The sequence below is a fragment of the Saccostrea cucullata genome, unplaced genomic scaffold (genome assembly GCF_032062105.1).
Source record: "Saccostrea cucullata isolate Sc308-1 unplaced genomic scaffold, CSIRO_AGI_Scuc_v1 ctg802, whole genome shotgun sequence".
NCBI lineage: Eukaryota > Metazoa > Mollusca > Bivalvia > Ostreida > Ostreidae > Saccostrea > Saccostrea cuccullata.
The window spans coordinates 35,167-57,952 of NW_026941574.1; the positions used below are offsets into that span (position 1 = coordinate 35,167).

General features: G+C 33.2%; 1 protein-coding gene across 9 annotated transcripts in view; it reads left to right on the forward strand.

Moving 5' to 3' along the window:
* The window catches only part of LOC134258076 (neuronal membrane glycoprotein M6-b-like), a 34,890-nt gene that overhangs the window by 7,620 nt on the left and 4,484 nt on the right, over window positions 1-22,786 (forward strand). The window contains exons 1-3 of one of the 9 annotated variants that reach the window (XM_062740640.1): window positions 4,090-4,452; window positions 10,823-10,846; window positions 22,607-22,769. In XM_062740640.1, the coding sequence (XP_062596624.1) occupies window positions 4,431-4,452; window positions 10,823-10,846; window positions 22,607-22,769 (209 nt within the window). In that variant the 5' untranslated portion in view covers window positions 4,090-4,430. Of the gene's footprint in view, window positions 1-4,089; window positions 4,453-7,990; window positions 8,888-10,822; window positions 10,847-14,599; window positions 14,625-15,045; window positions 15,619-16,087; window positions 16,116-22,606; window positions 22,770-22,786 lie in introns of those variants that run through there. The other 8 variants (XM_062740636.1, XM_062740639.1, XM_062740643.1 and 5 more) reach the window with 8 other exon arrangements.

Here is a 22,786-nt window from a genome sequence, read left to right on the forward strand (position 1 = left end):
ACAGAGCAAAAACTATACAACCCCGAATTTTCGATAATATAAGGAAATAACGCACACACACGTCATTCGACGGAAAATGACGTCAGCGGATATCCTTTTTGTCCTCATCTTCACTGTAGAAAAGTTTTAACCATTAAAATTTAATTTGTATTTATCAGAGAGTAAGAAAATTGATTATGTAGCATTTGCTTTAATGGTATTTATAGAATTGGTATTAATTTTAAGGTTTGTATTAAACTAATAGTTTTAAACCAGAAGTCTCTGTCGAGACTGTAGCTCTACTGGTTTGTACTTATCAAAAACCATTACACTATTCTATGTATCTTAGTGTAGTCTACTTGTGTGCCAAATTATATTGAAATCAGACAAAAACTGTAGAAGGAGTAGCGTTTTAAAGGAATTTCACAGAAAATTCTATTTTTAGTAACCATGGCAACACCGTTCATCGAAATCAAAAATCGATGCACCGTTCATCGAAATCAAAAATCGATGCACTGTTCTATGTCTCTTAGTGTAGTCTACTTGTGTACCAAGTTATACTGAAATCAGACAAAAACTGTAGAAGGAGTAGCGTTTTTAAGGAATTTCACAGAAAATTCTATTTTTAGTAACCATGGCAACACCGTTCATCAAAATCAAAAACCGATGCACTATTCTATGCATCTTAGTGTAGTCTACTTGTGTGCCAAGTTATACTGAAATCGGACCAAAACTGTAGGAGGAGTAGCGTTTTTAAGGAATTTCACAGAAAATTCTATTTTTAGTAACCATGGCAACACCGTTCATCGAAATCAAAAACCGATGCACTATTCTATGTATCTTAGTGTAGTCTACTTGTGTGCCAAGTTATACTGAAATCAGACCAAAACTGTAGAAGGAGTAGCGTTTTAAAGGAATTTCACAGAAAATTCTATTTTTAGTAACCATGGCAACACCGTTCATCGAAATCAAAAACCGATGCACTATTCTATGTATCTTAGTGTAGTCTACTTGTGTGCCAAGTTATACTGAAATCAGACCAAAACTGTAGAAGGAGTAGCGTTTTAAAGGAATTTCACAGAAAATTCTATTTTTAGTAACCATGGCAACACCGTTCATCGAAATCAAAAATCGATGCACTATTCTATGTATCTTAGTGTAGTCTACTTGTGTGCCAAGTTATACTGAAATCAGACAAAAACTTTAGAAGGAGTAGCGTTTTTAAGGAATTTCACAGAAAATTCTATTTTTAGTAACCATGGCAACACCGTTCATCGAAATCAAAAACCGATGCACTATTCTATGTATCTTAGTGTAGTCTACTTGTGTGTCAAGTAATATTGAAATCAAACTAAAATTGTAGGAGGAGTAGCGTTTTGAAAAATTGTTTACAGACGGACAGACAGACAGACAGACGGACGGACGCCGGACGCGTTACTATCGCATAAGCTCTTCTGGTCTCTGACCAGTAGAGCTAAAAATAGAAATGAAAGCACGTGGATTTAAACAAAAATAGACACACGTGCGTTTTTAAATAGTACAGAAACACGTGTAAGATGCCTTTAGGAATATAAAATTTCATAGTCATTCATGTACATCTGACATCTATCGACAAATACTTCCTTGACAGATGTAGAAAGCAAGTCAGTTATAGCGACTGAAGGCATTCAGTTTCCACCTACTCCTAATGTGTCTTACGAGAGATGGATGTAATTCAAGCAGCGTTTAAAATACAAGCTGTGACTTTACCTTCCCTTGGGTACCAGGATTTTTACCATTTGATCTTTGAATCTGATCCACTTTTGAAAATATACCTTAATCTTGGACATGACTTTTAAAGCAAGGGCTTTCTGATTATCTTTTCCTGGATATCAACAACTTTGACCCTCTAACTTTGTCCTTACAGTATGGCATACTTTTAGAAAACTTTAACTGAATGGTTACAATGTAGTACTACATCTTTCGTATTTCGATCACAAGCATATTTCATGTACATACATGTATACTAGTATTAATTGTTACCGTAACTTTTCTTTGTGTACACACATTTTTTGGATCTAAACGGCCTTGACTTTGGGGATTGTGACTTTGGGATGTGTTTCACAAACTTATCTTAATTGGGTAATATTTACTAGTATTTCGAAGTAATCAACATTGTAGTGAATTTTATTTACGATTAGGATCGATTTTTATTATGCTTTTGTTTTGAAATGAATCTATTGATCAGATGTTACAGAATTTTAGACCTTTTGAATATAAAAATAGCATAATAACGCACAGGACCGTCGCCAGTTTTCTCAAAAAGAGTTTGGGAAGGGTTTAAGAATGACAACGCCTAACCAAAGCCAGAGTTTTAAAATGAATGTGTCATGATAGCTTCTGATGCATTTCCTCATACAGTATATCGGTAAGCATATCGAATAAGTAAAAAAAGCATTTTTTAAGCAGACATGTAATGTCTTCTTTCCCATCAAACATCTTGAATTTTAATTGTTTTTAAAGATGGAGCGCGATTGTATCCAACCCTTTCTGTATTGTATACATAATCTACGTAAATATACTCATGCACAAGAATGTGTTAATACATTTAATTATTGAATAATTATCACATATTCAGTAATGTATTAAAAAATTGTGTAATCACTCGCTAGGCGCAGGGGTTCAGTGTCTAGATCTGCGCTAGATTCGGAGAAAGATTCTTGCGTCGCTGGTTCGAATCACACTGTTCACGGTAGCTCAGTCGGTAGAGCGCTCGCTCCGTGATCGGGAGGTCGTGAGTTCGTATCTCGGCCGCGACTGACCCAGTCGATAAAATGGATAGCAACTGTACCTTCGTCATGCGCTCGGCACTTTGAAGTGAAAGTTGCGGGTCCTTCGGATGAGACCTTAAAAACCGAGGCCCCGTGTCAGCGGCAGGCGATGGCACGATAAAGATCCCTCACTGCTCAATGGCCCTGAGTGCCCAGTAAAGGTCAAAATTTGAAGCCCTTCACCGGCATACGGTGATGTCTCCATATGAGTGAAAAATTCTCGAGAGAGACGTTAAACAATAAACAATCAATCAATCGAATCACACTGTGGAACGTGACGACCGGTCCTTCGTGGAAGCCGAGCTTCCGTATTGCAGTAGGTGCTGGCACGAAAAAGATCCATCACTGTTCAATGGATATGAATGCCAAGTGTACGTCAAAATGTGCAGCTCTCTATTGGGCAAGTGGTGACGTCTCTATACAAGTGAAAAGATTCTCGAGAGGGACGTTAAACAACAAGCAATATGGAAAGAATAGAAAGAGTTGACAACAACCACGATTTAACAATCATAAGAATGTTCTTATACACATATTACCCAGTGTGATAGTTTGTGTTCAAACCTCAGTCATTTTGTTGGATTTGGGGAATTTTTAGTTTGGAATGTCAATGCTTGCTACTCTGCAGTAAATGAAGCATCTTTGTTATTGTGTGTTTATTATATGAATCGACCAATTGAACACTGGTTAACGTCGATTAAAGAAACCAAATATCGCACGATGTCGCACTGATTATATTTTACCGAGGAAAAAAAGCAGGAAAGGAGAGTGTTATAAAACGAGATAAATTCACAATACTTAATGCATTTGAAAGTACAATCATAAAATTCATAATGTATAGCATTAAAACCTTATGACAAGTAGCAGGTGATTTCACAAGCGGGACAAAATGTAAATCGACCTGATAATACAAAAGCAAGGAAGTTGTTAACTTCATTAATGTTATCGATTACACGAAACTACTGTTTATTCAACTTTAAATAGATGCTTACCTCTGAAAATCCCTCACTGCATTAATTTTCATTAGGAATCTTCTATCAATAAGTCAATACATCTATAAGTATAAAAAGAACACAGTAGATCTGATAATACCAAACGAAAGTAGAACGACGGAACGGATAGTATTAGTTGAAATCATGTATGTATGTCAGTAAGGAGAAATGAGCGGAAGTGATTACTACTGAAAGGTCAATTAATCATGTGATTACCAAAACTTACATCTGTCACCGAGATTCTAGATGTATTCAAGTATTTTCAAATCCTTTAATCGTTATACACTGTAATACTTAAACCTAAAACGTGCAAGACTTTAACTGCATACTTCCATTTTTTTGGTGTACGGTACTTAAGTACTTCCTCTGTTATATGAAACAGAGATTTTGATGAGGATAAGCTTTAAATGACTGCAGTGTATTAGAGTCATTTTAAGGCGTTGATTTTTGTATTCAGTTGTGTGCAACGATGCTGAACACAATCTAGTGGTACATTGATATATACATATACGTCTACCAATTGTTTCGCTATCTACCCGATTTAAATACCCATCTGGAATGGTTTAGGAGGACTGAATTGTATTTTTTCAATTAGGACTGCTTTTCGCTGTGTTTAATCTCAGGATATGTTAGCCATTTTAGCAGATTAATAATGAAGAACCGCTTGTGGTATGGTAAGTAGTTATGATTTAATACAAAGTGTTAGAAGTTCTGCATTCTTAATGAATGTTCAATCTGTTATAAATTAAAAGACTCATTGAGGTTGACAAGTTAGGCGTACCAAAAATATACACTTATGTGCATATTTGTGTAGACACTTCCGACATGGTTATGTACCTTGTATATACAAAATTTGTTACGTAATTTACAGCATTCCAAATGTATAATCCTCTTTTATATATTGACTTGTATAAATAACATTGTCCGAATTGTTTATAACCATGATATTACATGTATATTTACACTAAATAGTCCAACTTTATATATGCTCGTTAGGCCGATTCTTCAATTTTGTATACTTTTACTTATTTATTTATTTTTCATTTTATAATCTTGACTATAAAGATCTACACGGTCCAGTACATTTGAGAATTTACTTTGTTTTCAGTTTAAAAATCTTGTATGATAAACGTATAAATGTACTTGGTTTCGCCAAAAGTTTTCAATCCATTACATTCTTTAGTGATGGATGTGCATTCCGACATTCATTGTCGAAATAAAATCTCTTCATATTATACTGTTTAGGTCCAACATTTTATGTGACATTCAGATGAAGTTCCCAAGGTCACCTTGTAAAGCCATAGTCCTTGGTTCATTTTCCGAGCCTAGCTTGTTTGTATTGTTACAGTCCTGTATTTTGTGATGTTTTGCGACATCTGCCGTCCAGTGTACATATACTTTCACTTATTATTGATTTTCCTCCCTCTTTTCGGTCGAACAACTGATATGGAGTATTATTTAATATAATAATATTTTTATTATATTATTGCTTAAAGGGAGAACGATTCTGTTCCAACACTATGCATATTCCATCTGTATATTTCTCTCATAATTTAGTTATCAAAGTTAACAAATATTTACTCCACAGGAAATAAAACATTGACAAAAAAGAAATTTCTTCCTAAGAGATCTGGTTAGGAGTGATTCAGTTGTCATGCACTGTAAGCATTGACTGGTCGTTATTTTACGATGATAGTTTAAAGTATTTAGTAGACTGCAAGCATTTTTGCAAGGTCTCGATAGTTGTATGTCTGTTTGCTTTACTCTTTATCTAGAATTTTATGGAAGAGGATTTTTGCAATCTCTAGTGCTGGTTTTAGTGATTGGTAGAGAGTTATTGGAGAAACATGTGAAGGAAATTTTCAGGAATCTTTTTATTTGAAATTTATAGTTGTAAAATGATTGCATCGCTATATAGTTTTTTTTTCAAATGACCTGGAAGGGCATATTGAGTATGGGAAACTAATTTCTTTTTTTCTCCTTGTATAAATGTAGGATTTAAAAATTCGTCAAAATATTATCAAAACTGAACTTTAGTTATTTCTGTGATAAATCATTTACTACGGATGCTATTGTAAAGCAGTAATATGATTTTACTGTGAGAACCTTTTTTTTTCTTTTATGCAAATTAGGGTCTGCTCGAGGACTCGAGAACTACTATTCAGAATGTATTTCATTATATAGACTTAATAATAGGCGGAAGAATTTTATATAAAAAACGTTCATGAAGAAAAATATGGGAAAGATGATATTGTTTGCATGCAAAATCCAATAGAAGTAATCTGAATATTGCTTCCTTTTTGGTATTTTATTTCATTTTCCCTCATTTATTTTCCTTTGCCATGTTTTAAAATCTTTTCGTCAAACCTAAATGGCTTAACAATCAAAAAGTTGACCTTCTGTCAGTTTCGCTCTATGGGGTAACTCATGATCAAGTGTCATCTCGAACTTTTTACCTATCTGTAATGGTTTTCTTTCAAGGTACCATATTCACTTTCGGTATACAATTGTCTGATCTATAGGCAAATGCCACTAGTTTTAATCAGTTTGTCTCGTTTTTTTAATGTGTCCATTTATGTTTTATTTTGGTACAAGTCCTAAGTTTTGGTTAGGTTGTTGACCCGCAAAAAAGTTGTTTATATCCATGCCTCTTTTCTCTCTGTCCCATCTCTCTAGCTCTCTCTCATTTTGTTTGTGTGTATGTGTGGAAAGTAAGATAATTAAACATCTTTGCAACAAGATTTTATAATGATTTGTATCGTCTGCTTCTATTTCACATGTCTGCATTCATAAAAATTAATTAATATGCAGAGCTGGAAATACAAGTGTAATATATGCCTACATCTGAACGTATTTACCTGCTAGTGGATTGTGAACTGTCTCATATCACTTGACATTCTGAAACTGAGGATGATTAATGCAAAACTTTGTGTGTGGGTCGTCTGCCCTGTCTAAAAAGTAAATTCCACATTTTATTTAAGGAAATATGGAACAAGATTTGGTTTCCTGTTCTTTTCTAATGGTCGTCTGTTGAAGAAATTATAGTTGGTGCATATGTTCGTGTATTAACTCTCTGTTATTTTCTTTTGTATTCATAGTTGCATTTGGAACACTTATATATACGTGTACATTAACTAACCAACTTTCTGACATAAATACAATGACCAAAAAGACTTCTTACCCGTTGAAAGAAGAGCTGTTTTAGCATGTTTTAATCAAATAAAAGAAATTTGTGCTCCCGTATCCATTGATAAAAGATTAATAGGTAAAATGCAAATTTACTTTTAGCTGGTCTCTAATTAGGTTTGTCAGACCGTTAATGGAGGGTCTTTGTAGTCCTAAGTGTGACATTCAGACACTTATTATGTAAATGAATTAACTATATGCCCTATGTTAGACAATAAGCGTAATAGTGCCAGTCAGACACAGAAGTAGGTAATTCAAATGATTTATGGTGGCCATATTGGAATTATCAATGATCTGGCATCGTATATGCAATTTGTCACAAGTATGCATTTGTTAATAGAGAAAAAAATTGACATGAAAACAATATTTGATATTTAAAGCTTTGGTTAAGTAAGGAGTATAATTTACAATAATCTATCAGGTTTATCGTTTCAATAATATTCCCATAAATAATTCTCTATGGTATGTGCCATTCTCTTATAAGTATTTGGTGATGATAGCTGCGATTTCCAAATTTAAAATTGATGAAATAAAGCCCAGGACTTGTCTATTAAAAATACTTGCTACACATATTAATATAAACTAACTTTATTTGAAAGGGTTTGCATAGAAACCAAAACTCCCAAAGGAATTGTGTGAAATGTACAATTTCTTTACGTAGACTTTATGTCTCGACAGATGACAATTGCACAGACCCAATAAAACAATTGGAAAGCAGGATCTTTCTTGCATTTTGCATGTTTTGAGAGAGTGATCTCTGTGTTTGAAAGACGGTTTCTTTTCAATTAACAGATTTTTTTTAACTTGAGAACTTTAAAAAAAATATTTCCTTTTCGACTTTAAATTTGTTTTAAAAATCCGTCTGCATTAAGAGACGTGTTGACATTGTCCTGATAAGGAAAAACAATTGTAATTGTAGAACATCTTGACGACCATGTTCAAGATGACACGCTGTTACTTCTCAATTATGTCTGAGGGCAATCTAAAAACATAGCGAAATTTTTATGCAATGATAATTTAACAACTTATTATTCACGAGCGGCAGCCTCGTGCGGAAGTTAAAAGAAAGGGTCTTTGCTTTATTAATTGATTAATCTAATGTCGACCATTGGTATAGGCTGGAGTAAAATCCATACAGCCGCTTAGCGATTGTTTTCCCTTGGGATCCAACTAAATCGGGACAAACAGGACTAAATATCGTCTGCTTGCAAAGTGCACAGTCGGGGCTTCAGAGATTGGAATTGTTTCTTCCAAAGTGAAGACAGTTTCCGGCCACATTCGGAACCACGAAAATATGTGAGGTCGGAATATTTAATATACGTTTGTATATAACGAAGATCAGCCAACCGAAACGGGTCGATAAGTGCTGGTGTCAATCATTGCAAGTTTCTGCTCCAGTGGGAATTACTATTTTGAATAAAACTGTGTATTGGATTTTATTCCATCGCTGCAAGTTAAGTTGGAGAATGTGAGGCCTTGGGATCCACTACTTTCATTGTGCACAGGAGGCTCACGGAATTATACACTGTGTTTTAACTAATGTATTATTTATACTTGTTTCATGTTCAGTCGACGTTGAATATTTAGAATTATCGGCTGTGTTTGAATATAACCCCTGTTGCCGCACTGCAAAGAGCTGAGCATAATGTGAAGAGAAGGAATTTACGCTACTTTCCCAGGCATTTACAACTGCGCATGGAAATGTAACTTTTTATGCACTGAGAAGTTAAACGTTTTGTTTGCAAACAAATTAACAAGGATATTTTAAAAACCAAGTTGGATTGCAGTAAATCATGGAGCAAGAAGGTCCCTGGGAGTCTATGAGAGCTGAACAAGAGAATGGAGAGCTGCTCTCCGAAGACGAGAGAACGGAAGCATCCAAAGATCCGCGAGAAGAGGAGCAACAAGGCAACGTCAAAGAAGGTATATGCTTTTCGTGACCCCATTTCCACTTTCCTTAGACGTTATTACAGCGGGAATGTTTATATAAATAATTGAAGATTTATGCAGGTGTATAGGGCCTGTGTTCAGTAATCAGGAACTACTACAAGTTTATATATAGGAAAGAGTTGTAAACATTCCTAACAGGTGTTCTCAAGGTACGGGGCCAAAAACCATGAATTAAATGTCCTCGGATTAGATACGTGTTGTAACCTATATCCTTTTATGACAGTGTAAATTGAATACATGTATATATAAAAAGGGGGTTGATCACTAGATAATCCTTTTGAATGAATGATTGTTTGTAAAGAAATATTGATGTATTTTGTCCAAATAACCCAGTTACAATGTAATGGATCCCACTCAACTGACATTTGTCTGTGCGGAAAATATTTTAACTGGTGGTAACTGTATTTGATTAACTATAGCATATGTACATAGAAAACCAAAAGAAAAGCTTATGAATTATTTTATGCGTCTGTAAATAATAAATAGGGCGTATACTTGAATGCGTTAGCCTTCACCATCGGGATATGTTTATTCAAGATCAAAATGAATCGTACGGGAACGATATGAAGATCGGGGCATTTGCCCTTAAGTCGAACATAGATAAAAAGATAAAAATCATTAGCCCCATGTTGTTTCACTGACTACATTCAATGATTAATTTCAAAGAATAAATTAACTGTTGCTTTTCAGATCCTGACCTAGATTTTTTTTTAAGTGGGGGAGGAATGTTTTGTTTAGCGCTAATTGTCAAAAAAATTCTCTCCAGAGCATCGTTGTTGTTCATGTCTGTTTTCAATCATTTATTCAATTTTGAAGTTTGAAGCGCGGAATTTGACAACTTCTCAATAAAGGCAGTGTTTTAGAATAAACTGTTGTATAATGGAAATGCCGAGAAGAACCACGTGCCAACAAGACGTCTGCTTCTACAGAAAATCCTCCAAGACCATTAATAATTATCTCTTCATCTTAAAGCTCAAGCATTGAAAATAAAGCGCTCTATGCTCCTTAGAAATTGTTTGTTATTCTAAATAACATTTTGTTTGTAAGCAGTTTATCGAGAATCAATTTTCCAGCACGCGTCAGAACCTAACCAATCAAAAATTCGAAAGCCGACCACTTATAGATTCAACTTTTTTAACTGCACTTAAACATTCAAATACATGTAGCAAGTGCAAAATTTTGAAAGTTGTCATCATCTATGTTTTACAATAAAAAAAGTGTTCTTTTGACATTTGGTTAAATTCGTATTTAGGATACAAGTGCATGAATAGCACAACATGGAAACATCATGTTTTATGAGACAAGCATACAAGTGTTAATATACTGAAATCATTAGGTATATAGGTGGTATGATAAAGAAATTGACATTATTGAGCTTAATAAGCTTCTTACTAATGAGGTATATTGATTTTTAGACATTACTGAAAGCAAACTAAGATATAGGGCTTACAACCTGTATACTGACCACACCTTAACAAAGGATGTCTAATTGTCATAATGGTTCATTGAAAATGTACCATTTGTACCTAACATATTTTGTTTTTATGTTGTTTTTTTTTAATAACAGTTTGTATAATTAACACCCAGACATTTCGACCGATGACAAATTTTTGACTTCATTAGTTTCTCTCAATATTGATGATTTCCAATATTGCAATGTCATGATATCTTTAAAACAATCACAGGAAAAACGTGGGATCATACTTTTCCATTATTTTACTTGTCAGTTAATTAAGTCACTCCAGTCTTCTTCAAATTTACTTTTTTCCTGTACTTCATAAAGATATATTTGATCTATTATCCAATGGCTCTTATATTTGGAAAAAAAAATACGAAATTTACAACAAAATGGTTGACCCACGATATATGAAAGACAACGTCTTAACTAACTTTCAATCGGTTTTTCAGTCTGGATTTCCATGTCAGATGGCTGTACGTATTTTTCACTTTTTTGTTTGGGTTTTTATTTATTATTTTATTTCACCTTATATTTGCCAATCGCTTTTTGACCCGCCAAAGCTATTGTGTCAACTGTGCAAGATCACCTCACAATACACATGCATCACTCGAGACATGCTCGAAATGCTTAAAACTCTGAAGTTTCCTCAAGTTTGAAAATTGAAGAGACACTTCAAAACTCATTAAAGCAAAATTCACTTTTTTATATTGTTGAGTTGATCTTGTAATGCACTGTAAAGTTCTGTTATTATTAGGTTCAAGGGGAAAATGTTAAAAATGCTTGAAAATTCCTGCCAGCAGAAACATCCTTTGCGTAGAGCATAAGCCTTAGCAACGTATGGTTAAATTAATATTCTTCCAGATCTAAACTTTTAAAAACAAGGAAATATATCTAAATCACCCCAGGAATTATAGTTAAATAAATAATACACTGGAAAATTTGCTTAAAAACTAGAGATATCTCTTGAAACTAGATAAACTTATCTAGACTCCCCCGCTGGTCCAACAAATGGTTGATAAGTATTGAACATAAATCTAGCTCTGGCAGGTCGTATGTCGAGGTAACCACAGATACAAAAAAAACCTCATCTGGTTCGTAGGGAATTTATTCTCTAAAGATAACCTATGTTGTTTTTTTTCTGTCCGGATCTAAGAATATGGTGTGTTTTTTAACTCGAACTTTGATCCCAATCACTGTATGGTTCTTCAAATTAGATTTTTTTTTTATTTGTAAGAGCTCAGAGAGCATGTTTTATCTATTTTTGGTCTATAATTACAAGTTATATAGCAAGGCTTAATGTAATTAATGAACATTTAAAGCTGGTTTACAAAGTTTCGCCTTCAAGAGAGAAAATTGATTTTATTTCTATTTCCGATATGATAACCCGGTTAAAGAATTTCGAAGACTTTACAATTTCATAGGAATACATGAATGCACAGTTTTTAATGCATGTTATGTTGTGAACACATTGCAACGTGCTTATATCTTTTCAAAATCCTTTGCTGCATGCAAAACATAATATTCTTGCACGTATGTTGCAATTAGTAGTCTAGTATCTTCTTTATTGTTATTGATCCCTGTTTCCAAGTAAGTAACTATGGAGAAACAATCAGTATTAAATCACTAAACCTTATCCTCTTTGATTTTTTTTCTAGTGACAGCAATTAAATATTTCATGAAATACATATTTAGTGATCCTCTCCAGTTGTAAAATGTGGTAAAAGCGTTTCAGGAAATCACTGAAGCGGAACGAGCAGATTGTATTTTCCACATTGATTTTTTTTTTGTAGTTGTCTTAGCTAATTCTTGTACGACTGTAGCAGAACTTTGGTGATATTTTCCCAAAGGCGAGATATAGCTGGAAGACTTTTTTGTCTTTAATGTCTTTGCAGACTGCTAGGTTTTTGTTATTGCCAAGTTCCAACTCTGTTCTAAAGTAATGTGTTATCTAAACGAAAATACATCATTACTGCATTAGCACGGATACAGCTATATAAAAATTGGTATAATCCTCTCAGCTAATCAATGAGGATGATCGTGAAATTCAGTTCATTTTTTTCAAGAACGGTAACCCATCCCAAAGCATTTGTATGTATTTTGGTCTTGTATGCTAATTTGGGTTATATTTTGCAATAGATTTTCTACTCTAGATTTCTTAATTAAATTTTTAATTGATAATTTGCATACTAGATTTGCAGTTCATCAGTCCAAAACAATTTAGTGGTTAAAAACGAGAAATCAATGTAATGGCACTAAAAGGCAATATCGTTTTAAATGTGGACAAAACAAATGGATTTTGGACTCTCACAACTAAGTAAAATATAACATAATTTCAAAAATGGTCGTAGAGTTATTGTAAAAACAATGCAATGTATACTCTAGTTTTGTTCTACCGCATTTAAAAATGCGAAATTCAATACAATCTGAAAGAGCAGGAGTTTCAGTTTGTCTGTGAGATAATTGCAGATTCTGGTAGTTGGTAGCAATTTTCCAGATGAGTGTTTCATTACTGAGATTAAACTCACCTCATCAGGAGCCTGGTATGATGTGAACATCAAAAACAAAAGAGTTAATCGACGACTGATTGCAGTGTTCTGAAAAGCAATAGAGTTTTCATGTTTGCATTTCTCTTTAATGTATCGATTTCAATGTGTTTTGTTGAAGCTCTCAAGATAAATTGTGTCACTATCGGTGTTTGTGTATCGGAGAGAATCGATGAAGCTGTCCCAGAAACTAATGTTTTGCTTTTGAAACTCCTTTGTCACGTGATCATATTAATTATATGATCTGAGCGGTTCTTTTTGCATAAATGGTAAATGTATATACACTGTACGTAGAACGATGTATAGATTAGATTTGATTGATCTAATGGTCTTAATTTTGTTGGCGTTTAATTCCAAGAGTTATACATATATAATTACACTTCTAATTAAAGATTCATGATAATGAACTAGTGTTGATGGTATGTTGACAATCTTTTCCTCGAGTGGTCGGTATACATGCTAAATTGTAGTTATTCGTTTCTGTTGTTAATTGGGCTTGCTTTTCGATTAAGTTTTTATTGGTATTAACTTACCAATGCCACTGTCTTCAGCATATGTTGATCAACTTTGCCCATCTTTTTCATGTATAGTTAAAATGTCATGAGTACAGTCAAACTGATTTCTGCGTCGGTTTTTGTGAACTTCTTTTTTACCAAACTAAGTCTAAATATCATAAAAATTCAAGTACTAGTTTAAGAAGATGAATATGCATCCCTATAAGTGGATTTGATGAAACCATGATATCGTTTTATATGCTCTTTTATTAGAAGTACCTGTTTCTATATATACGCATTTAAAGTTCATGGTATATTTTCAATATATTTCAGTTTTCTCCATGGCATGATACATAACCCATAGTAATCTAAATGGCTGGATAAAATTGAATGCTATCGATTTTGAATTAAGCCCCCCTCTAACATCTGACAAGAGAGGTAACTGTAGATGGAATAAAAGACTATTATTCCTTTTAAAAAATGGCAATGTAAAAGCAATATCTATTAAATCTTGTACCAAGGAGTATGATGATATTATGTGGATTTTAAATATAAAAATAAATAGGTTTCTTTTTGGAAGGTTTCATAGGATGACAAAGGTACAAGGTTATGTTAATTTTTTCCAGAATTATTTGTTTGTTAAATCAAAGAAATGAAAAAAAAAACATCTTTAAATTCATAATGATGCAGCTAAATACATCCTATATCAACTTATGTTTATAATTTACCAAAATTGATAATAGCGTATATTCACTATTTTATTTGGCAACTACAAAGGGGTAGTCTCGAGCTCGAGTGAATATCACACATCAGTCGGGTTGTTAACCTCTCGCCTCTAATGCGGCGGAAATAAGCCACAAACATAAATAGCTTGCTTTGATTCAAATCAACTTGTTATACCGTAAAAAATATTTATTATTAGAAAAGTTAGACTTATCAAAGTCTGTAAGATTATTCAGCTTATAGTTTTCTGTAAATGCATGTGCGCAAACATCCATAACGCTGATATATGAAATGACATTTTTAAATTTGCACCGAAAACACCTCGCAATTAATATTAGCATACATCGCTTTCTAATTTCAAATTCACATTTATATAAATTCAGCTCTCTTTAAAGGTGACCCGCTAGCATATCGTATCTTGACATTGAAGAGACGTTCTTTCCTTTTTTTCATGATACTCTGAATTTGTAGGATTAACAATATGCGAAAAGGTTTGTGGATTTGTATTTTTATGTATATCTTTTTAAAATATTCTACAAAAAGATTGAAAACTAACTGTAATATAAAAATTTTGAATTTCTTTTTTTTTTTACTCCTACCAATTTTTCCCATCCAGAAAAGTTTGTTGAATTAAAATATGAATAATATGCGTACATGTAATTCTTGATATATAGATTTTTAAAAGATAAGTTGGCAAGATGTCGCATCACACCCTAGCTTAATCAATGTACACGACACAATTGCGATTTAAGTAAGGTTCACGTACTGAAGGTCCTAAATCAATAGGTTAATGTTTTTGTTTCTTTGTACACAAAGATTTACCCAAGTCGATTGTCGGACAGGTTTTTAAATTGGTTCTTATTAATCTCAGCTAATGTGAACATGGCCCTTGTGTGTCTATACTTATAGTATGATTCACTACTTTGATTCTGTTGAGAATCCGACATCCCGCCAGCTCATTCACACTTACCCATGTCTTTACCTATGTTGTGAGAATTGGATATTGATAAGAAACCTGCCAAAATTTCCGAAACCATAGCGCAGTAGTTGGTGTAATCGCCATCTATCAATTCAGTACTACGGGAAGCGATCGGAGATTTTCAATACTAGCCTTAGGGTGCATTCACGTGATAATGCAAAGATTGGGGGAAGACCCATAATTTACAAAGATAAGTGTTTCTTAAGCGTTTTTGGACACAGTACAATTAGGCGTAAGGGAGGTATTCCTATGTGTGTAACCTTATTTTTGCCTAACCAAGGAGTAATTTGAGGTTCAAGTATATTCCAGTGTGAGTGAATTTGTGTACATATTGTCAAAAGTTTTTTCCCTTGGAAATGCTGTAAAATAGCTGCCTTTGGTGGACTGCATTTGATTGTTTTGAACCATTAAATTTATTGTTTTCATCATGGAAATAAGTGAAGAGCCAAAGGAGCGCAATGGGGTTTCCAACGAGGTTAACGATCAAGATAATAAACGCAAAGAAGGTATGAATTAGTGTGGAACAGTTTGTGTATTGTAGTTGGGAACCTACACGTACAGAATTTGTAAGATCGCAGCATCCCGGACTCTAATCCTCTCTATGCTTTGACATCAACTTTTTGAGGCATTATTATGCCACAATTATATAATTCCGTAAATTTTAATTCTACTAAATGTCAGTTGAAGATGTGCATTCAGTCTTAACTTAAACAGGTTTCTCTATAAGGGACGAGCATAGTTAATAAGATCTAAAATTAGTATAAATTACATTTAGATTTCCGTCTTTCTAACATTTCTGTTGCGTTTATAAATGATCCTTTAATTGGTCCTCTCTCACTCTCTCCATGTTCAATTGCCTGATCCAGCATGCATAAGGTTAACAAAATGTCGCCGGAAGACACGTTGTTATGTCCAAGATAGTCTGCTCGGTCCTGAAGCAATGAACATTCTTTGTAAGAGAGCTAGACTGTTTCTTTATATAAAGGGAGTATGATCAGAAGTGGTAAGTTTTGTACAGAGGTTTTGTTGTGGTTGCCTCATTTATGATTATCTGCATTTGTTAAACCAAATTATGCATTGCAAGTGGGTCATTGCTTTCAAAGGTAATATAATGTACTTGGAATTCGTAATAGAAAAATGTCGATTGGCCCCGAAATGCACATCAACCGTTCCAAGGACATCAATTTGAGCCTGTTATATTCTATGTGGGGGTGTCGTTTATATATCGTTCCCTAGGTGAGCTAAATATCGAAGTGTTCGACATGTTTACTGTTCATTCATTGATATTTTGTGGATAGGAACGTCGAAGCAGTGTTTTATTGCTTGATGTATTACCGTCTATAAGCCATTAAGTAAAGACAACTGGACTACACATGTCATTGCATCATTCCGTTTTCTGTTTTCTTTATGCACTTGCACTTAGTTCCTTTAATTGATGGATTTTTTAACTACATTGATTGATTAAGTTGATGTGCGTACAATGTATCGATGTTTTAACATCAATCCAAGCTATCGTTACATACACTGTTACATACGTACATACACATGTATCTACAAATAAGATAATATTGTAATTAGTATAAGCATGTATAATGTTTCTTAACTGTCCAGAAACATTAAATCTGTTAATGAGTTTCATGTTGTCTGTTATAGAACATAGTATACTTTTAAAATAGGTCAATCTGTGCTAGGCATATACGATAAAAACTAGTATATTAAAAATATTAAAGTCTTGAATCGAAAGGAATTTTCTTTGCTGAAATAGATCTAGATACAGAGTCGAAGAATAATCTCCTTCTCGCCTTCAAGAGCTTGCTTAAACAAACTTAATGTTCAACCATTATCACTTTGATAAGGGAGATAACTCTTACTGCATCAGAAAAATACCCAATGCCAATTTCAGTCTTTAGTCACGTAAGGTACATGTATATGCTGAAGTAATGCACTTTCACTGAAAATGAGGGGGTATCAATTTGGGACTGTACGTCCGTTCGTCTGCATGTAATAGTGGTTTCTGGTCAATATGTAAATAAAAAACCTTCGAGCTTTTGCAATTAGATTTTACAACAAAGCTTTCATGGCCTAGGAAGACCATTATTGATTTTTGAGGTCCGAAAGTCGAGGTTAAAAAAATTCTACATTTCAAATGAAAGTTTCCAGATTTAGTTTTCTCAGAGCTTCTTTCAATAAAATTTCATATAACATCCTATGACCTTTTTTTTTTTTTTTTAGAAAGATCACTTTTGAATTTACGAAGAAAATATTAATGCTTAAGGTTGAAATTCATACATTCTTTGCATGCATTCCTGTTTATTTGTAAAGCTTTAGTTTCCAGACTCTATCTAAAACAAGGCTTAGAAGTTTGTACAATGAAAGTTTATATGACGTCCTATACCATTGGAAGACTTAGTACGGCTATTGATTTTGAAGTCAAAAGGTCAAGGGCCTGGGCTAGAAAATGTATACAATGCAAAAAAAAAGGTTTCCAGCTCAGATAATACATATTCATAAGCTTTGAGTACTTCAAAGGAGTATTATATCAAAACTATTATTGACTTGAGGAAGACCCTTGTCGATATTTAAGAGATTGACTATGTATGATGAATACACTGTACGCAATACGTATACATAATGTTTTTGGAAAAGTATGATCAAAGTTAAGTTTAGAAAATCATTCAATGCCAAAAACGCTTTCCAGATTATGGTTTAATTTTTTAAAGCTTTTTTTTTCTAAAGTGATTTTTTTTTTATTAACTTCCAATGTCAGAAAAATTACCCTTTTGATTATTAACTCAGAAGATTATTGAGGAAATCCCAATAACCAAACTTTAGTTTTTTCACAATACCATAATTTATACTTTTTATAATATGTTTTCACCCTTGACTTTTTTTGTTGACTGTGATCATCACGTTTGTTTATAGATACGTGGTTATTGTTTCCAGTAGTTGTGGTGGTACCTCGTTCCTTTGATGACCTATTATTCGGGTTCTACAACTGACCTATATGTACTGCGTCATTTACTCTGTTTAGAGTACGCGTCAGGTACCAGCGCCAAACTCTGTCATAAATAACATGATTAATTGTGTCTTTGAACGACGATTTTTTCAAGCATCATTAAAGTTCATCCAAAGAGCGGTCTACTTGATTTTGAAGAGAGCTGTTCATTATACTATATTTTCTTTTATCTACAATCATGTAATGGTGTCATATCATGATGTTATGCAAGATGATTTATAGCTAGATTTTATCTTCATGAATGATTATTTAAATGATTAAGATTTCTGCGTAATATATTCTTGCAACTAGATTTAATATCAAAGTTTATAGTGAAGGCATGATTGATCACAATCTCTATCTGTAATCTATGTTAGCCATTAAATGCATGCAACAGATCCAGTAGATGGTCCTTATTTTGCCAAGGCTTAAGATTCTTGCGAGTCAGACTTAGTTATCGTTTAACGTTAGTTAAATGTGTACATATTGAGCTTGTCTTTTTCATTTTCAACATAGGGTATACCGGGCTTTCAGTCCCCATGAGAAATGTTTCAAAGATTTTCATTGAGTAACAAATATCATTGTTGTTAGTTTTTTTAGAAAACGCAAAATCAGTGTTCAGTTGCTCTCTAATGTGTTCAGAATGCTTGAAATGGTTAGAAAATGAGCAAATGACTGTAGATTTTAATATATTGATTTCATTAAGAAAAAATTGTTTTTAATTTAGATCTAGTAACATGTTTCTTTAATTGCATAAAAATGCTACGGAAACAGAACTTTTTATTGTGCAGTGTAGAAATGGTTCTTAATATTTAAAAATTAGAGAAAACACTTTTTGGGTGATAAATAGATGTTATTAATATCAATAACCCTTGCTTGTTAATGATGGTGTATAATGAGAAACAAGACATAATTATTAATGTTCCTTCAAAACAAATTTAGGCTGTATTTAGTAACAAGTAAATTACATGTATATCATTACATCGATGGATTGTGTAAATCATTATTCCAATGGGTAGGTAGAAAAACAACAACAACCTTTATGAATATATCACCAAGAACGTTCAAAAGCATGTGCTAACAATTCACCCTGGCAACAATTAGCACCTCTTCATAATGGTGAAATTTTTGAGAAAATAATACCAGTATCTGCATTTACGCGGGTAAAGATGTCTGAATTTCTGTCCTCATCCGTCACAGAAAACAACAACAGACGCCCAAAAAGATTTCGGCCTCGCAGTACCTCTCTATTCCTCACATTGTCCAATTCCAGTCAAGCGGAATGTCGACTGACCTTTTCCAGTAAGTAATTGAACGTCTGATTCTTCCTGCTTTTTTACACGAGCTTTATAGACACGCAGATACCAAATCGCAGAACGGTTTCGTGAGAATTTTTATGAATTCTAATTCTAGATTATCATTACATCAGTGAAATGATAATACATGTAATAATAATTTATTAATAATTTTACGTATGTATTAATAGCTACCTAGGTATTTAAAGCTACCAAAAGTAGCTATTTTTACCTACTTTATATAATTTATGCATTTTGGAAAAAGCCTTTGCAACATGGAAAGAATGCTATATTTTTTTTCAGTTTTATAAATTTTTCCTTAAAAAATTTTTGGCCAAAAAAAAATTAATTTTCTGTAATTTTACATTAGTTTCTATGCAAAATTGATAAAATACGAAGTTTTGATTTTTTAAATTTTTGTCATGTATCATCGTGTGTAACAACGAAATTTTGTGACCACCATCTTTATTATCAGTGTAAAAATACAAATCAAGGCTGAAGTGTATTATTTATCTTTAATAATGTCATCATGAGAAGGAATTGTTGATATATTGTTTTTTGATAAAACATGTAATAATAATTTATTAATAATTTTGGGAGATGTTTAACAATGCCAGTCGTTACTCGAGCGCTTTTGCGTCTCCGCGTCAAGAAAAGGTTTTTGACACTATGGAAAGAAGATAATTTGGTTTTTCAACTTTTTGAATTTTTCCTTAGATATTTTTAACCCTAAGAGAAAGAACACTTTTCTGTTTCCGTGCCATAGAATCATTTAGAGATAGATTAAAATGTATGATATTAAACCATTTGTACGTCTGTGTAACAATGTTGTCTTTTCCATATCATTATCATCAGTGTAAATCAAGGCTAAAGTGCATTATCTTTTAATAATGTCATCATGAGAAGGAATTTCTCATGTAACTCTCAATATTGTAAATGTCTGATGCATTATGTTGGTTCAACCGAAACACCTATCAAGAAGAAAATGAACATGGATCATATGCTGCAATTATTGCAAAGCTCTTGACATTAGCACTGTGCACTGAAGAGTTTTAATTCTAGGATAGTTACAATGTACAGTGTATATGGAGTTTGAGTCTAAGCTGTCCTTTGCATGGAAAATATGTAACGGTTTAATGTATTATTAACATCATTTCAATTGTAATTGAATTCCAAGAATGAGTAAAAACAATCATTTCTGTTAACTTAGAGAACATTTTACCTGGGGAAATATGGCAGTTGTTCTGTGTTGAAAATGAGTTAATTATGATATGTAATTTGAATATATAGCCTTTATAAAATACGTTTCTTCAAATAAAAATAAAATCACAACATTTATTCCTCCTTAAATTTATAGAAAGTTTTGAATAACGTCTTAAAACATTTTTAATGAAGTTATATTGCGTTGTCAAACCATACGAACTGTAATAAAAATGGTCGTCATATAAGTTTGAGAGATTATTAGTGGTGGATCCAGAAGATAGGGGGCTGCAAATACTGAATATGTAACTTGATGATTGAGTATGCTGCATTTCAAAAGTAAATTGAGTCGAGTGAGGTGTACACGGATCATCCAATTTTCAGCACGTATTTCTGTGGTATTCCCATTGTGGGAGTTACGACAGCTGCTTACAAATGTGGTTGTATTTGAAACATAAATATATGTGTACTTTCTTTATGACATTTCGACATTTTTAGACAATTTGTATTGCAAAAAGCTCAGCTTCAATCTTTGGCAAAGGTTAAGTTTTTCAAAACATCAGGTCAAATGCATGGTAAAAATTTATGATGACCAAGTGAATTTCAGGTCTTGTCACAAGAAATACACATGAGAAATATAAAAGCCCTAGTACTAACTATTCAAAAGTTTGGGACAATGTTTATGTTTCTAAGAAGTAAGTTAAACTCCAAGATGGTACCCAAAGGAAGGCCTTGACGCAATAAATGCACTTATGACAAACAAAAACTATACTACTAACCGTTCAAAATTATGGCAAAATTAAAAGTTAAATTTTTTTTTTCAAACTCCAATGTCAAAAATATTTATACTCAAAGATGGTTCTTCATGATTGTCACAATGGAACAGAATCCTAAGAACAAGTCCTTTCATGTGTTGTTTTAACTAATCTCATTCGACCAATCTTCTCTGCACCATCAGGTGCTTGAAGCGGCTACAAGGGATTTTCACCTGGCCCGTTCTGCATGTCTCCATGGCTAGACCTGTGCTCCTCAGCTCTTTAAGGAAATTTTCACCATGTCTCCTTTGGCCTCTGTTTCATTTTCCCCAAGGATGTCCATTTAAGGGTAACCCTGAGTAGTGAGTTCGGAGGCATGCGCAGGACATGAGGAAGCCATTATCAGCGCTTTGCTTGGATGGTCTGCGATACTGTAGACATCCAACTTGAAGTTCTTTCCAAAAGTGTATCATTCGAGATGGTGTTTGGCCAAAGATATTTAGAATACGTATGAGGGATTTAGTTTGAAAATTTGATAATTTAAGAATTTCAGTATTCTGAATTAGTTGAGAAACGTTCTGCTCGAGTTCATGTACGTAAGATAAAAGAACATCTCTGTAACTATTAGGAAAATTTTGACAGGTGCTTGATATGTGTTTCTTTCATTAAAATATGGTTTTCTAATTTTTGTTTATTGCTTCGGGGAGGTTGAAAACTGAATTAAACAATGTAATTTATATTTAATTTCTGAAATGAAAAAAATATTAAATTATTCACTTATTTTGTTTTCTTTATTTATTTCTACGACGCATTTATTACATCATTTGAGAACTTTATTAAAATGTGTTTATCAATAGATGTTAGAGGTGATAATTGTTTATCCAAATATCGATATTGTACAAGAATATTTGCCAAGCCTGGAGTATGATAATTGTCGTTAGAATAGAGGCGCTCGTTATTGTGTGTCCATAGTAACGTGGTTTACGCAACGAACAAGTAAATAACTGACAGACAATTTTGAAAGTATATTTATCATGATCTGTTGATAGATATGCATTATGCAAATTGAAACATGATGACAAACACCCGCAAAGTCAGCTTTCATACTAAACGTAAGAAATCCTAAGTTGGAAAAAGAAAATGAAAGTCTTTTTCAGAAATTGAAAAACTTTATAACTTTTATAGCTGCTATTAAAATTTAAAGAAATTAAGCTATATACGAAATAAGAGTGGAACTTTTCTTTTACAGCTCGAAGTGAAAAGTGCAGCGACCGATTCCTGCATTGCCTATCCCAAGTGCCATGTGGATCGCTGATTGCATGGATTATTCTGCTGGTTGGACTTGGTGGACTTACGGGTGGACTTTTGATTGGTGCCCAGAAGACACGTGACATGCTGGCTAATGATGAGTTGTGAGTTGATTTTCAAT